Source organism: Eutrigla gurnardus, assembly GCF_963514095.1.
Source record: "Eutrigla gurnardus genome assembly, chromosome: 5".
Taxonomy (NCBI): domain Eukaryota; kingdom Metazoa; phylum Chordata; class Actinopteri; order Perciformes; family Triglidae; genus Eutrigla; species Eutrigla gurnardus.
This window is the reverse complement of record NC_139919.1, coordinates 27,469,561-27,486,696: the sequence shown is the minus strand read 5'-3', so window position 1 is coordinate 27,486,696 and position 17,136 is coordinate 27,469,561. Positions and strand designations below refer to the sequence as shown.

The window sequence follows — 17,136 nt, the reverse complement described above, 5'->3', positions numbered from 1 at the left end:
CAGGTGGCGACTTTTGCATAGTTTTGTGGGATTTCCTGTGTGTAGGTGCAGATATGAAACTGAAAATCATGCTCAAATGCTTTTGGAGACAGTGTGAGGAGAGGAGATGGTTAATGGTTATTTTATCCACATGCACCTGATGTAATCGTCCACATGTCCACATGTCCTATTCTGGGATGGGCACCAGTGTACAGTAGAAGAAAGTGCTGCTATGCCACAGCTGCATATAGATTATATCTATACATTTGATTTCTATCTATCTATCTATCTATCTATCTATCTATCTATCTATCTATCTATCTATCTATCTATCTATCTTTCTTTCTTTCTTTCTTTCTTTCTTTCTCTTCATGCATCATAAAGGGAAAAGGATTGTTGACTGTCGCGCTCCAAAATAGGTCTCATGACTGACGTGCATCCATATCCTTGTGATTACAGGTTTGGTCACTTTGGACAAAAAACTCCTTTCATGCATCTGCACGACAGCAGGATGATGACATACATTTGGCTGATTCCTGGACATCCCATTCCAACATGCATTAACACTTAACATAATGATTATAAACCGATGAATGGGGTCACATCAAGGTTTTGTAGCAGTGAGGAATCCATCGCTCTGAATGGGAGATCCTTGCTGACACGTTTTCTCACCGGGCATGTGACAGTGACACATAAGCCAGTCTAACTCTCTGGACCCGGTGTCCATCACGGAGCCGGGGCCAAGCATGTCTGCACGTATTATTGTCTTGAAACGTGATGCATTTCCACCAACGCCTGGTACGTTGTATATAGTGAACATGGCAACTAAAAATAGCATTTAGTGCTTTTTTAATGGCGTCCCGTATTTCATTGAATCCAAATAGTGTGTAAATGTGACACAACGTTCTGCTCGCCCCTGATATAAAATCATCTCGGCTCGTGGAGAACCAGCCAAAGGCTTGATTCCCACTCATCCATAAAATGTTGTTTTGGTGTCTCGTCCCGCTGTAAACAACTCCAGACGACCACCACCCCCACTGTCTTTCCCTCTGAGTTTCAGTGAACTCTGGTAATATTGCTCCCTCGCCCTTTTCCACAGACGAGCTATTCGCCCCCTGTTCCGTCCCCTCCCCCTGCAGGGTTGGACAGAGCTCCCCCGGGCTCTATTTCTGTCAGCTGCTCCGGTTGAAGCCGCTGCTGCAGGCTCGGGGCTGAATTGCCAGGGCGACGACGTAAACAGACACTCGGTACACATGGCCTGTGAGTGGATTGTGTGTTTATCTTATGCATGATGAACACACAGAACTTTTAAATAGCAGGAATTAAACCCTTTCACAGAGGGACTTTTGTTTGTGTCGTGCTTCACTTTATTAACAGATTGTTTCCAGGTTCATAGACGAGTATATTTCAGGTTTTAAACATGCGACTACATGAAGGTCGTAAAGGGTAGAAAACAATACAACCTGTTAACTTTTGAGTTGTTGTTCACAATAAATGGGTTTAGAATGACGATGCAGAATTGTACTCGGGGTAAAGCTGATGATTCCCTTGCTGTTTGCAGAATCCCTGACATGCCTCACAGGACAGGTCCCGGGTCAGTCTTTCAACAGCTGCTGCCAGGCTATTGCCTAATGCCGCACCAGTAACAGAACCTTTCGCCAACATGCTTTCCATGCATGACCAGCTGTAAATATAGCTTAGTGTGTATATGTCAGAGGTCAGGTGTTTCTCTGGGGGCACCGCTGGTCTACAACTCTGTTGTTACAGGCTGCCTGTCCCACAACACTCATTGTGCAGGCTTTTTCATCACATGCCGCTAACACGGCCGGGTATCACCTTGCAGAACAGAGGGCCGCTTCCTTTGAAGCTCCAGCGTCAGCGGCAGCTGTGGAGACGGCCGGCTGCCGGTGTTCCACTGTGTTCATACTGTACACATGTAAAGTCATGTCTGATGGATGAGATGATGTTTCATAACCCTGTAACTCAACCCGTATGCATCGGTGCTTACTCTGCAGATTAATAATATACATAATATGTGATATATTGTTCTGGATTAACAATATAAAACATAGCCAGAGGTGTCAAACGTAGTAGAAGTACAGTATTTACATTTAGGTCATTTAGCAGACGCTTTTGTCCAAAGCGACTTACAATAAGTACATTTGTCAGAAGAAGGAAACAAAGAACCCACAACGTATCACTGCCGATAAAGTAAGAGCTAAAAATAGAAACCTCTGTTCAAAAAGACTCCGGTAGAAGTAGAAGTACTGAGTCAACTTCTTTAATAATAAATCATATTAAAAGGCAAGACATTTAAAATGGAAGTTTCTGATTTCCTATATTTCATCTGTCTTTAAGGTCAGCTTGGTGTCACAAATACATAGTTCTATATTCAAGTAGAAGTACGGATACAAAAAGATTGATTCAATTACTTTACTCAAGTAAAAAGTATCCCATATTCTACTGGCTGTTTCTTTATTTGCAATACAAGATTAATATCTGAATTTTGCATCATATTAATAATAAGAAAAGAAATCAAATTCCCCTCAATTGCATTAAAACTAAAGTAAGAAGCCTGTTTTGAAAATCTGAGGAGTAAAAAGTACAGATATTTGTTTTAAAATGTAGTGAGTAAAACTAAAAAATACACAGATACCTTAAAATTCTACTTCAGTAACAAAGAGCTTGTACTTGGTTACGTAGCTCCTCCTCCACCGCTGGCTTCTCTGTGCTGAACATACACTCACAATAAAGTGTGCGTGTGCATGTGTTTGCAATGTGTGCTTCTAGTTGTCTTTGTCACCGCCCGCCTAAAAAAAGAGCAGAGACACACTGGAGAGGCCGACAGAGAGGCCCCCGGAGCCGGAGCTCTTTCTTCCTTGTCATAACAGACTCCCTCAGATGTTCAGCTTCTATAAACACATCTTACAAATTACACACATACTACGTGGGACCTTGTAATCCAGATTATTGTGAAGCGCTTCGTTAGTTTAAAGACATTCAGTCCCTTTGTTGCAAGCAGTATCCTTTTAAGATAAAATAAGATAATCCTTTATTAGCCCCACAGGGACATTTACAGGGTTACAGCAGCACAAGAGGATAGTAAAATAACAAAGCAGTGCAAAATACAATAAAAAAATACAAAAATGAAAGGTTTGCTAACATGTTTCTGTACCATTGTTATTTTAATAAACCTTTTAATATATATAAATCTATTTTTATACATGGCATTCTGTGGACAGACGCATTTCATTGTACAGGGAAACACTTTTCTTTACTGTGCATATGATAATAAACGCTTTGAATCTTGAATCTTGAGTCTTCATGGTGTATTTTGGTTGAAAAATTACAAACAAACATGTTTTTTGTGTGTTTAAATATGGTAATTTAAATGCTCCCCCTATGCTAAAGTTACATTGGAGGGGCTTTTCTCTGAGTGGCATGTGATGCTGATAATTAAAGATATGCAAATATATTTGCCCACATAACAACACAGCAGTTAAACAACTCAACTGCCTGCTCGTTGTAGAGCAATAAAACAGCAACAAGCTGCGCCTTCCTCCCAGAGAATACACTGGGAGTAGTCTGCCATCTGCTGGGCGAAAACCAGCATTGCACCCAGCAGGTGCACATAGAATAAAAAAACACAATTATGGGAGTTTAATGAAATATAGCACCAACATATAAGTCATTATAGTATGTTTGAATCTTATTAAAATAAAATAACAATAATTAAAATAAAAATCCCAAGGGCGAACGTCACTTATTGACGATGACGTTTATTAGTCACCCATCCAACTTAATCCTCTCCTCACTATTATTTCGTCACTGACTTGGTGATGTAGCTCTAGTTAATCTTTTATTTAGTCAGGTGACTGCCTCGTGATTGGGGGCTGTCGCCTCAGCCAATCCGCTCTTTTTAAATTGCCCACTCGCACCCCCCCCCTCCCTCCCTCCCTCTCCTCCCTCTCCTCCCTCCGTGCCGCACTCTTCAAATGACGTCACGTCCCGTAACCAGCGATACGCACTCGGTTTCTGACGGACACAAGAGGGTCTGTCCGTTGCGGTAAAATAACTGTCGTGAAGACAGAAGGACTTTCCTCTCCACACAGACGTCGCTGCTTCGGTTTTAATAAGGTAGGGGATTCACACGTGACCTCTTTTGTGTGATTAATTGTGTGTTTACGAGCCCAACGTCATCATTAAGTTTGTGTGGGGGGGGGCTGCGGGGCTGTGGCCTGCAGGTGCCACTTCCACTCGGCCATTAGTGACTTATAATATCTCCTTAACGATGCAGTAATAAGCAAAACCCCTTTTATTAGCACCTGTCGACGTGTACTTTACTAATACTACCACAATGCTGGGTATAAATCGAGTAATAATGCTATAAAAAAGGGAGGGGGGAGGGGGTGCTAGCTTAATATCAAGCTAATGAAGATTAGCCGAACTCAAATTAGCGGGAATCGGCTAAATGGAACGTTAGACTTCGCTCCCCGTTAATTAATAAATAACTATATGTGTGTTTTTATCATTGTGTCGTGACTTGGCTCAGCACAAGTGTGTGTGTGTCTCTTTCTAGCTAATTAGACACAACGTGTTGTCTTCACATACAGCCTCTAAGTCTTGTGATGTCCGGATGTAAACCCCCCCCCCCCCCCTCCTCTGTAAACAGCCTCCTAAAATAAAGCCTCCTATCTTTTTTCTTGTATTTTTTTAGTAGTAACTAGGCCCCATCATAGTGTTGTGCCTTCTGTAGGATGTCTCTAACCTAAAAATAGATTGTGTTAATGTGTAATATATCTACTGGACATATTATCTCAGCTGTGTGTCCTTATGTCAACCCTGTTCTGTACAGTGACCACAAAAAACACTTCTTCTACATTAAAATAAGGGAACTCTTAATAGCAGAAGTGATGTTCACACAGTATCCTGTCAGATCATATGGCATTTACTGTATTTCCATTCAGCAACAGCGAACGCTAGCGGCCCCGAGTGTAAAAAGTTCAGATTTATTTGGGGCGCCTCGTTTTCTCCCGTCACTCATTAGAGGGCTTGTTTTGATTTGAGGAAAACGCCTTTCCACCTGTCAAGAAGTGGATTATTTCTTTATCGTGCCCTTGTAACAACACATACGCTACAGAACGGGCTGTTTTTTACGCCTTTTGTCAATATGTACACTGCTGTTGCCATGGGGATGAGACATCTCAGCTGAGCTGTCCCACGGTGTGTGTGTCTTTCTGCGTTATCACCCGTGATCCCGTTGTGGAAACAGCGTGGTTGCTCACTCCCTTGTTCTTGCAGTCCAGCCGGGGGGGAAAACAAATGACAAACATGCAAATGAACGCTAAACACACACACACACACACACACACACACACACACACACACACACACACACACACACACACACACATTCTGTGCAAGCTTTCACAAAAGAGAGACGAGATAACCCGGTGCAGATTTATATGGTACAATAAAGGCCATGTGCCCTTCAAGGTGAACTTTGATATCCTTATTGGTCTTAGATTACTGAGTAATTTTTAATGAAGCCCTTTTTTTAAATCCAGTAATATAACACAAGTCTTATAAGGTGGAGGACAGACGTCGAAGCTTCCCTGTTAACACGGTGAGAGACAGACAGAGGGATCTGATCGCTGTGTGTTATCTTATTATTCCTCGATGCCTTAAGGTACAACGAAAACACCACCAGGGATCATTCTGTTCCTCCTGGAACATGGTAACCATAGTGACAGAGGCCTCGCCATCTGTCAGTGGGCCAAACGTCCAGACATCTTTTTTTTGAAAAAGCACCGCACAGTGAAGCTTATTGCCGATGTTAAAGCAGGATGTGGTAATTGTGGCTTAGTGCAACATTAATAATTGTTTTACTTCTTTCTGTTTCCCCCATTGGGTCTATTTAATCTCCCTCTTTCTCATGGCATTGGGAAATAAGTAGGAAAAATACTCTAATCTTATCTTATTCATAAGTTTAACATTACCCAAGGGCCAATGGCAAACCCTGTTGTTAATATTATCACCATGCGAGGTAATCAAAGACATGGAAAAAGCAGTTGTTATACTTTGATGGTAATAAATATAGTGAATGCCCAATTTGGAGAAATGCCCCTCGAGGCAATTCAGTCTACAGCTCGTTGCTTTGACATAGGTGGAGGATTGGAGTGTGGACGGAGAAGCAGAAACGAGTCGGAGTGCTGTTTACGTGTTTATAGTGTACATATGCAACGTGACGGAGGAGGAGTCCTGGGAGGCTGGGCGGGCATGCAGTTTTCCATCTGGCCCACTTTCCCTTTTTGTTGTGGCTGTTCTACATGAGCAGATCCAGCCATGAAGGCTAGCATGGATCAGAAGCACTAGGGACAAACATTTATTGGATCTGGAAATTAAAAAAAAACAGTCACTCGGCAGGCATCGACATCTTTAATCTCCCCTTGTTGTGCTCAGAAACAGAAACTGTGAGTGTGTGACGTTGTTGTCTTTCTGTGTTTATGGGTAAAGACAGAAGTGTGGCGATATAACCGGTACGGGCCTGTTTGGTCACCGCCGTCTCACAGTGACCAAACAGGCCTGTTGGGTCACTGCCGTCTCACAGTGACCTAACAGGCCTGTTTGGTCACCGCCGTCTCACCGTCTTTCCCGTGGTTCATTTGATCAGCCTCCATTTGTAAAGTCCGTGTGTGAACAGTTAAGAAAATGGTGCTTATCTCCGGAAGGGCCGATGTGGGCTGTGATTGACTATTGTCTCATAAGACGCCCAACGAGCTATATGATAATGTGCTGTGCTCGTCTTTTCCCCCCCTGTGGCTGGAAGTGATTGTTTGTCTTGTGAGATGGCGAAGGCGTGAAACGGCAGGATGGCGAGCTGAGGGATTAAGGGAACAACTATCGCCGTGTACTTTTATTTTACTGGGAAGCGGTTGCATCATTTCTGTTGCTTGTTCTGAAAATGTTGTGTTCTTCTCGTCTCAGGACTCGGAGGGATTTAGTGTCTTAATGTGACTCTGGAGACTGAGTTACATGCACACACACACACACACACACACACACACACCTTCCTCCACGGTCTATACAATACCACGCATTGTTCTAAACTTGGAATAGGATGAAGGCGCATTCACATAAAGACAACTGAAAGCTGCGATGATGGACTGTTGTTTGAGCATCAACATATAATACCTCCAAAATGTGATATTTCAGTTATGTAAAAGGGTATTTACATCTTTATTTTACACTTATAGGGTATTGATAGTATGTATGCTGATTTAATAAGCCGATATTACCTTATCTGAGACATATAAATATACATTTTTGAAAAATCTAACATGGTAAGTGCTTCAGAAATGGTGTCATTACATAGTTTGGCCAGCAGAGTGCACTACCACTTAAAGTAGCCACACAAATCCTGGTTTAATGCTAAATAACGCCGACCTCACCGATACTCAAAACTATAAACCAGCAAGAATCTGTAATATATCTTTCTATTCTCTCTTCAGGTGATTGTTGATCCTGAAGATGAATTTTGAGCAGCCCCCTCCGTACCCAGGCAGTGGACCCACTGCTCCAGGCTACCCAGGCCAGGGCCCGCCCCCACAAGGCTACCCGCCTCAGGGTTACCCTCCGCAGGGATACCCTGTCAACATGGAGCAGCCCAACTCAGCGTACCCTAACTACCCTGCTGGACCAGTGGGTCCTGGAGGTCCTTATCCTGGCCCGGGACAGCCTCCTTATGGTTACGCTGGGCAACCACAACCACAGTTTGGCTGGCAGGGGGGACCCCCGCCTGGACCGATGTATGGGGAAGCTCCTAAAAACACAGGTGAGTCACACACGACAGAAACGTTCAACTATGAGGTTTGTTACGCTATAGAGACGACCTCTGGTGGTGTCAGCGGGTCACTACAACACCTCGCATCAATAAAAAATCATACCGTCGGGATTTATAAATACCGAGTATACCATAACCAAACCTAATCAGGTGTGTTCAGACAAAATCAGTAAGAGTTGCTCTTCGTTTAACAAAATACCAAAAGGTTTTTGTCACACTTTTTCACATTTTGTCCCCGTTTGCATCTAAAATAAATCAATATATTAATATATACAGCTGATCACTAATAGCTGTACATGAGATATCCTTCCGGTTTGATCGTGTGGTTATATAAGATTTTAAAAATGTTACAGGGGACACATTTTAGGAAGTATTTATTACTGAAACTAACATTTAAGTATGACAACAAATGAAAATGTCTACTGTGAAAAAGGGGTCTATTATATTAATTATGACTGAATCTGCCATTTATTTTCTGGATAAATCGATTATACATGCGTGAAAAGTGTCACAGTTTCCTACAGTCCAAGATGTCTTAATGTCTGCAATTTCAAACACACAAAGATATTAACTTTGCTTTAATGTAAAACAAGAGCATCAAATCCTCTCAACTGAGAAGCTGGAAAAAAAAAACCTGAACTACTGAAGTGTTTAATTTGTCAAAAGAATTGCCCGTTTCTGTCTGCTGACTAATTGATTGATGAATGAACTGTTTCAGCTGCTGCGACTGCAAAAAAAAGAGAAAGAAAATGTGAAACCTGTCAGCATGTAGAGTGAGCCATTAATGATAAAAAAGAAAGTGTCAAGTCAAGCCAGGTTTCAGATAAAAGGTGTGTGTGTACGCCGTGGCACTTTGTGGAACAAGCTGTGAAACAAAAAGCACACATGGTAAAATATTCAATATGAATATGCAAAGCAAAGCTTCCAGAGGACACGGTTTACACCTTTATGTGTTAAAGCGAGCAGCGAGGCGGCGCCGCTCATGTAGCCGACTTGAGATAAAGCCGATCAAAGGTGAGCCATCGAGATTATCCCGCTTTGACTTGTCTTGATGGAGACTTTAATTATTTAATATTGGCCAATCATTAACCACTCATGTCATTATCAGAGTTCGGGGGTTCAGATAGCTTTGCTTAATCTATTGACCTGGAGAGCCGGTCACCTTGGTAACACGCTCCCTGATGTCATGAGTCACCACACCTGTTTTTTTTTTGTTTTTTTGGTAGCTGGTGGATGAGTGTTTCCCTCCACATGAATGATTAATCACGGACACAAGGAAGGGGACATGTTTTCATTTCAGTGTGTGTGTGTGTGTGTGTGTGTGTGTGTGTGTGTGTGTGTGTGTGTGTGTGTGTGTGTGTGTGTGTGTGTGTGTGTGTGTGTGTGTGTGTGTAACATGATCCGTTTCACATGACTTATTTAGACGTATCGGCTGAAGGTGAGACGGGACGCCGCCGTCGTGCGGTACGTGTGAGGTAAAGGGAAGCGCTCGTGGAGGCGTGGCTCTCTGAAAGCTCTCATTTCATTGGTTACGTGATACCTCACCTTACGTGTTACTCGGCTGTAGCGGCGTCTGATCGTGGCTATGGGCTGCTGTGGCGTCACCATGGCGATGCGCCTCCCATGGTGACTGTAATTATAGCGGCCACCGATACGTTACAATATGAGGAAATGAATCACTAATTGCTTTCTTTAAATTGTCTCCCCATCTTCTCTCTATCACCTTTGTCGACCCTTCGTCTTCCTCCTCCTCTGTCTTCTCCTCTTTCTCCTCCTCCTCCTCCTCCTCTGTCTTCTCCTCCAGTGTACGTGGTGGAGGACAGGAGAAGAGACGACACAGGAGACACTTGCCTGACAGCCTGCTGGACAGCTCTGTGTTGCTGCTGTCTCTGGGACATGCTGACATAACTACGCCCGTCCTTTCACCCTCCCACCCCGTCCTTTCACCCCCCCACTTTACCCCTCCATTTCTGTGCCTGGAGTCCCATCAAACCTCCTCCCTCCATTTGCCTTAAACACTCCTTTAATACCGCCCCTCCATTTCCTCCACAAGTCTTTTTGCTCGTCTCTAGATAAAAGCCTCATCTCTGTCCGGAGCCACTCGCTTGATGTGAAAGCCTCAGCACCGACCGACTGACTCTGTAGCAACTTCTAAATATACACTGATTTCCTGGCTCCTGGCTGTAATCTTACACCAACACACAACAGGTACACACACACACATTCAAGGTAGACACAATGACAAACACTATACTTGGATCTCAGGCTCATCTAGTGTGATGCTCTTTGGCACTTTATGACGATTACCTCTGTAAGATACTCCTCCTCCCCGACCCTCCCTTCAGCTGTGTGACCTCCCATCGCCGGGGGCAACCCTCGGACCGCCTCATCCGCCATCAAAAGGCCACGACACCCCCGGCTGTTAATGAGCCGCGGGGCGCTCCTAAGAAGCTCACGCTTGTAATGTGTCTTTTTCGTTCGCACGTTTTTTTTGTTTTGCCGTTTGTCTTCAGGTGGAATCATAAGAATACGTGTTTTAAACGACGACAGAGATTTATGTTTGATTCCTGTTAGCAGTCGATGGCCGCAATGATTTTTCTTTTTTTCCATGATATTGATATGAAAAAAATATTTCAATATTATTTTTATTATATACCTTGGAAATAAAACTGAAATTATGAAAAAAAAAAAAAGTTGAGATTGCTTAACAGAAGAAACCAAATGACCTGTCAGATGCCTTCTTTTTTTGTTGCTTTGAATGAGAAACTTGCATTAAAATAATGTATTCCCATGAAATGGACGGGTTTGTCATTCGTGTTTAGGGGGATTGTGTGTGTGTGTGTGTGTGTGTGCGTGCTTAGGGGGATTGTGTGTGTGTGTGTGTGTGAGTTTCAGTGAGAGCGGGGGTCAGTATATTGTAGCCGGCGGGGCCTGGCCGGATCCATTGAACTATTAATAACGCAGCTGCAGGATGTTGGGTTGCAACGTGGAAGCCTGACACGTTTCACTAAAGTGAAGCCGAGTGAAACCAAAGAACCGGAGGGACGATTTAACAAAACTGACGAGGGAATAAACAACAGGATGTAAAGTACAATCAGTGGAGCGCGACGCAGTTTTGAGGAATTTGTACTAAATTCCATTTAATGCCACTATATTTATCTGATGAGTTACTTTTTAGACAAAACAATCAGTTCATATAGTGCATGCTATACATTTACATTTCTTTCTACAGCTTAGATGTTAAACTGACGAGGGTCATCCTGCCTCCTTTTGACTACTTCATGTTGCAGATGCTTCTGTAGTTTTACTGAGTATAATTGTGAATACAGGACTTCTAATGGATCATACACTTAAAGGAGTCATCACCTGGAAATCGCAATTTCTCTTGTTAAAACATGCATATCTGTGTTTGACCTCAGTTGAAACTTGCCTGAAAGGCTGGAGTTTGAAAGTGGCGCCGTTTTTTCGCTTCTGCTCTTTTTCCGAACAGGAATAGCACACAAGGGTGTGCATTCCTAAAGCACGAGATTTTGATTCTGCGCCTTCAGTGACGTCACCGTGGCGGCTACTTGCATAAGCCCACCCCTCTTTCACCACCCAACCCCGCCCCGTCCGCTACCTGAAATCGCCGAAGCGCCGCCATTATGTTTTGGAGTCTGCATGCAGGCAAGCCCCCCCGGCTCTGTCCTTCCTGCGGCGAATCAACGCGCGCCTCATTACATATTATACAATGCACATCCGGACCAGTCAAAACCTCGCGCGTAATCTCGCGTGATAAAATCGCGGTACGAAAAAGGGTCAGAACAAGCTCAATGTTTGATTAAAATTTTTTTTTTTTTTTCTAATAAGTTTTACGAATTGATCCAAAGCGATCCAAGGGGGGCTGGATACTTATAAAACCAGGTGATGACTCCTTTAATAAAAAAACAACTGATCAAATGATAACTACTCAGATCTGAAGTTTTTCTGTCCCTTTTTCACAGAAGACAGAAATAATTAAATTAATGACGGCTGAATTCCATTTAACTGCTTTGATTCTCCTGTTATTGTGATGCTGACTCACTGTCACTCTCACAGAGACAGACAGCCTTCGTTAGCCTTCATTAGCATCATTAGCAGCACCTGTACATGCTTTCCTACGACAAGTCAAAATGAGAAAAGTCTGCAGGTTCCTCCGACCTCGCAGCTCGGTCTTTGCTCCGACACGCATCGCCAGCGTGCTGTGAGGCCTGATATAGACACGCGTGGGCCTTCGTTGGCCAATCAGCTGAATTTACAACAGGTGGACTTCAATCAGGATCAAGAGAAACGGGAGGCACCTGGGCTTGACTGTGTCACAGCAAAGTTTTCTTTTTAATACATCTGCAAAAACCAAATAAATAAAAATCATGTTTCAGCTTCACTTGAATGTAGATTGGTGTTTTTTTATAAACAACAAAACGTGATAAAAATGAAGAGGTCTGAATACTTTCTGAATGCTCTTTAGTTGTGATCCCATGTTATCATAAGAAATATTGATTTTAGACACTCTTACCTCTTCTAAGGCGGCACAAAGGGAAGGAATGGAGTCAAATTATTCCAGGGGAAAAAACAATATCTGTAAGCAGTTAAGAGTTGACAGGCGTAACATCTGAATCGATGAGCGGTCGCTTGTAAAACATGTTTGTGTGTTTAGAAATGTCAGCAAAGCGTTTGAAGAGAGGAGCGGTAGCTGTTTACCGCCGTCGAGACTTCAGTGGAGGCTGGTTGCACAATTAACAAAGAAAAGGAGGGGGAGGTGTAAAAAAAATGCTTGTTCTAATCAATAGAGCTTTGTTGCAACCCTCCGACGACACTCCACAGATTGCTTTGAAATGTAACCAATGTCAGCGCAAGGTGGAAGTTCACAGGAAAACACAAGAAAAACGAGATGAAAGTGAACGAGACGCCGCTCAAGTTGAAGTAAACAATTATGTTTTATTGATAAGGTTCTCAGAAGAGTCTCGTTTCAGTGAATGTATAAGAATCATCCTTTTGATAATACTGATTTGGTACATAATGACATCCAGCACGAGTCTCTTCACAGTGAGAGGGATCCATTACTGCTACTGCTGTTGGGATCTAGGACAGAAATATCTCCTTTCCAAACAAAAGAACAGTCAAAAACAACAAACTGGGGGATCGATATTGTAGATATGGAATATTAGAGTGCCACAAAACTCTAGAGTAGTAAGACCAGCTAAAGATTTTGCACATTACAAGCCACTTCCTCTTAGAAATATAAAACTTGATATTCTGGACAATATTCTACTGTGCTGCATAAAGGTAGGTCTATACACTGTACATCGAAATATAGCTCGAAAAAACAGATTTCACAGTTTTAAAGACTTTATTTAAAGTATAAACCGTTTTTTGTTTTTTTTAAAACACTTTATTACATAAATTATTTCTTTTTGAGAGTGACTATTATTTGCCTCCCCCTGGCAGCAAAACTGAAATTAATACAAAAACAAACAAAAAAGAAAATGAACATTTCTTACATATTTTACAAAAGAAAATAAACTCATCCGTTAACGTTCATTTGGAATAGAACTGGTGACTCATTCATGATTGTCATATAGTACTAAGAATAAATAAATTAAAAAAGAATAAAATAAATACTAACTTAGCATGTTTATTTTCCGGACTCTGTGAGCGGTGTGTTTGATCGTTCTGTACAGAAGTGCCTTGGTGAAAGTCTCACAATTCTACCGCGACTGAAACGTACAAAACTACGGCATCTACGATATACGCAACATCCTGAAATTCAGTGTAGTCGGACACATATGTAGTAATATGATTTTCTCCACTCCATTTCAAAATAAACAATGCTGTGTGATACGACCGTCCACAAATATAGCCATCACTTTTTTTTTTTTGACTTTGTTTTTTTAAAAAGTTTTTATTTTTTGAGTTCCGTTAACAGCTCGGATTCGTTGGAGGATGCCGTCAGCTTGTGTGTGTGTGTGTGTGTGTGTGTGTGTTGCTCGGTTTTGGATGTGCCGCCTCGGCAGCAGAGGACGATGGGAGGCCTGAGACAGGGAGACGACTCGTAGTATCGGACGACCTTTTAAAACGTTGCCTTGTCTGTCGCTGTTTTTTCACGGCGTCCTCCGTTTGAGGCGGAGTTGTACCGGCAACTCTGACGAGGCTTCTGTCTCCACTTTGGTCCCTTTGCCTTCAGTGTCTGTTAGAGACAGTAAAAAGCCTTCACCGCACATGTGCGGTACAACCTCCGCCACCGCGTGTTCAGTAGCTGTCATGGCCGCCGCTCTCAGTGTGACCCAAAAAATATGGGTGAAAATATCACTATCTTTTTTAAAAAGGGGAATCTTCTTATTCGCTAAGCAACGGTTCTCAAAGTTCTTCAGTGCTTTTTCAGTTGTTCAAAGTTTTTTCAAAAAAAAGGAAAAAAAGAAAAGACTCTTTTTTTGTTTTGTTTTGTTTTTGCCTGCGGCAGTAAAATTAACAATAATATGTTTTTCTGATAAGTCATTCTTTTTCAAAAGTCCCTGCAGCATTCCGCGAGTAACCCCGTGTGTTGGTTAATTCTCCATGGGATCTGGGAGGAGTGGGGGGGGTTTGAGGAGGAGGCCGGGTCCGGAGAAAAAGGATCTAGAGAAGTGAGCGTGGGGGGAGAGTTCAGGTGGGCTGTTACCTCTTGCCCATCTCGTTCTGTCTGAGGAACTGGATGTTGTTGCTGCTGTCGGCCAGTTCGGGGTACTGCTCCACCGGCAGCACGTAGTACCCGTCGTAGCCTTGTACGCGGCCCGTCGTGAGCAGCTGCTGCCTCTCCCCCTCCGTCCAGAGGCGGCTGCCCCCCTTGCCGTCCCGGGCCCTCTGCTGCTCCTTGGCCCAGGCCCCGGCCAAGGCCCTCTGCCGGGCCAGCTCCAACAGTCTTACCTTCTCCTCGTCCACCACGTCGGCGGCGAGGCCGTACCGCACGCTCAGCACCAGCGACGGCACGGCGAACTCCACGGTGACGCCTCGCCTCGAGCGGCCGCTCACCGTCACGTTGATGCCGCTCTCCAGGGACTTGCGCCCGTTGGTGAGCCCCAGGGCCAAGAGGTCGCTGTCGGCGGAGCCCACCTTCACAAAGTAGTGGCAGTCCTTCCCGTCCTGGGTGTAGTGGGTGCCCTCCAGGTACTGGGCGCCGTTGAGCACCAGGGCCACCTTGCGGCTGTCGTCGCTGGCCAGAGCGGAGACGCCGGCGACCACGCGGCCTTCCTTCAGGGCCAGCATGACCCCTCGACCTATGATGGGGGTGCTGGTGCCGAACCAGTGGCCGGGCTTGTCCTTGCGGCGTCGGCGCTCCTTGTTGAGGCGACGCCCCTCCAGGGCCATGAAGGCCTGGTTGTGGCGCTCCGCCGCCTGCTGCACGCCGGTGATGAGCTGCAGGGGGAGACAAAGCTTTTTGTAAAACATGGCGGTGAAAGATGGCGGCGGCGGTAACACTGGTCGTGTCCACGGCGATGGTTTCGTACCTGTCCGTTCTCACAGTGCTGGGTGGCCTGCAGCTCGTACGGCGGCTCCACGAAGTAGAGCGAGTGTCGAGGGAAACCTGGGATTATGTTGCTGAGCTGGAAGCCAAACATCACCAGCCAGCTCTTCACATCTACAGCAGGAGGGAAGTTAATTAGCCCAACGACGGAGTTAAACGCCGCAGCAGATTAATCATTTTTTTCTTATCATAAAAAAAATGAAAGTGTGTGTTCTTGTGTGACACATCTGGTGTTCTGAACGTCTATCGGCTTCTGTGCCATCTGTAGTACATTTACACCTGCAGGAGGTTCTCCACGACAAGCTGTTTCCTTCTGAAGGAGACGGATATCAGAGACAACGTCGGGACGAGAGGAGTTCAGCTTCTTCTGGAGAAACATTCATTCTAATGCGCCTGCATTACGTTCTTGGTTCTGGTTGCCAGGTTTGTCACGTTACAGGCAAAATGTAAAATTGTGTGGAAACATTTGTGCGTATTTAAGAGACTAACCTGAACTTTTTTTCTCTAATGTGCACTTTTTTTTTACATTATATTTGTGTTCTTAGATTTTCTTTTACATAATTCCGTATTATTATTATTATTGTTATTATTAATATTATTATTATTATGTGACATCCATCCATCCCTCCCTCCCTCACATCCATCCATCCCTCCCTCCATCCATCCATCCCTCCCTCCATCCATCCATCCCTCCCTCCCTCCATCCATCCCTCCATCTATGATCCCTCCCTCCATCCATCCCTCCATCCCTCCCTCCCTCACATCCATCCATCCATCCCTCCATCCATCCATCCATCCATCCATCCCTCCATCCATCCATCCCTCCATCCATCCCTCCCTCCCTCACATCCATCCATCCATCCCTCCATCCATCCCTCCATCTATGATCCCTCCCTCCATCCCTCCCTCACATCCATCCATCCCTCCCTCCCTCACATCCATCCATCCCTCCCTCCATCCATCCATCCCTCCCTCCATCCCTCCCTCCCTCCATCCATCCATCCCTCCCTCACATCCATCCCTCCCTCCCTCCATCCATCCATCCCTCCCTCCCTCCATCCATCCATCCCTCCATCCCTCCCTCCCTCCATCCATCCATCCCTCCCTCCATCCCTCCCTCCCTCCATCCATCCCTCCCTCACATCCATCCCTCCCTCCCTCCATCCCTCCCTCCATCCATCCATCCATCCCTCCCTCCATCCCTCCCTCCATCCATCCCTCCCTCCCTCCCTCACATCCATCCCTCCCTCCCTCCCTCCATCCATCCCTCCCTCCATCCCTCCCTCCCTCCATCCCTCCCTCCATCCCTCCCTCCCTCACATCCATCCATCCATCCATCCATCCCTCCCTCACATCCATCCATCCCTCCCTCCCTCCATCATCCCTCCCTCCCTCCATCCCTCCCTCCCTCCCTCCATCCATCCCTCCCTCCCTCCCTCCTTCCCTCCCTCCATCATCCCTCCCTCCCTCCTTCACATCCCTCCCTCCCTCCCTCCCTCCCTCCTCTACCTGTGACGTAGTTCTTGACGTCCAGCATGTCACTGAGCGGGTTGTTGTTCTTGAACATGTACAGGTTGAACGGCGACGGATCCTTCCCGATCTTGGGCCACATGCTGTAGTCGGGCGAGGTCCAGCGTCCGGCCAAGACGTCGTAGTCCCGCTGGGTGAAGTGGACCAGCTTGGTCAGGGGGTCGTAGAGGCCGCCGTGAAACCCGACCACCAGCTGGAACTCCGGGTTGGAGTCCAGGTACACTTCCCCGTAGGCCGTGTACTGGACCTGGGGGACACGACGGAG

General features: G+C 45.0%; 2 protein-coding genes across 8 annotated transcripts in view; one reads left to right on the top strand and one right to left on the bottom strand.

The window, feature by feature from the left end:
* Positions 1-3,981: 3,981 nt before the first annotated feature.
* On the top strand, positions 3,982-10,618 carry LOC311013980 (cysteine-rich and transmembrane domain-containing protein 1). 2 transcript variants are annotated; one of them, XM_084010309.1, is made up of 3 exons: positions 3,982-4,116; positions 7,491-7,813; positions 9,627-10,618. In XM_084010309.1, the coding sequence occupies exons 2-3, from the start codon at positions 7,510-7,512 to the stop codon at positions 9,728-9,730; spliced, it is 408 nt and encodes a 135-aa protein (XP_083866435.1). In that variant the 5' UTR covers positions 3,982-4,116; positions 7,491-7,509; the 3' UTR covers positions 9,731-10,618. The 2 variants fall into 2 exon arrangements, with proteins under 2 accessions (XP_083866435.1, XP_083866436.1); XM_084010310.1 differs by lacking the exon at positions 3,982-4,116 and adding an exon at positions 6,328-6,452.
* A 2,140-nt stretch (positions 10,619-12,758) lies between these two features.
* Positions 12,759-17,136, bottom strand: part of tenm2a (teneurin transmembrane protein 2a) — a 147,998-nt gene continuing 143,620 nt past the window's right edge. For all 6 annotated transcript variants that reach the window (XM_084009153.1, XM_084009155.1, XM_084009154.1 and 3 more), the window contains 3 exons: positions 16,851-17,118; positions 15,325-15,455; positions 12,759-15,232 (listed from right to left, as the gene is read on the bottom strand). In XM_084009153.1, coding sequence (XP_083865279.1) covers positions 14,495-15,232; positions 15,325-15,455; positions 16,851-17,118 — 1,137 coding nt within the window. In that variant the 3' untranslated portion in view covers positions 12,759-14,494. The remainder of the gene's footprint in view (positions 15,233-15,324; positions 15,456-16,850; positions 17,119-17,136) is intronic.

Bases quoted from the DNA above. Each gene is read 5' to 3' on its own strand.
- LOC311013980 (XM_084010309.1), top strand. From the start codon at position 7,510: ATGAATTTTGAGCAGCCCCCTCCGTACCCAGGCAGTGGACCCACTGCT. The intron at 7,814-9,626 runs GTGAGTCACACA...CTTCTCCTCCAG, and splicing joins GGAAGCTCCTAAAAACACAG to TGTACGTGGTGGAGGACAGG.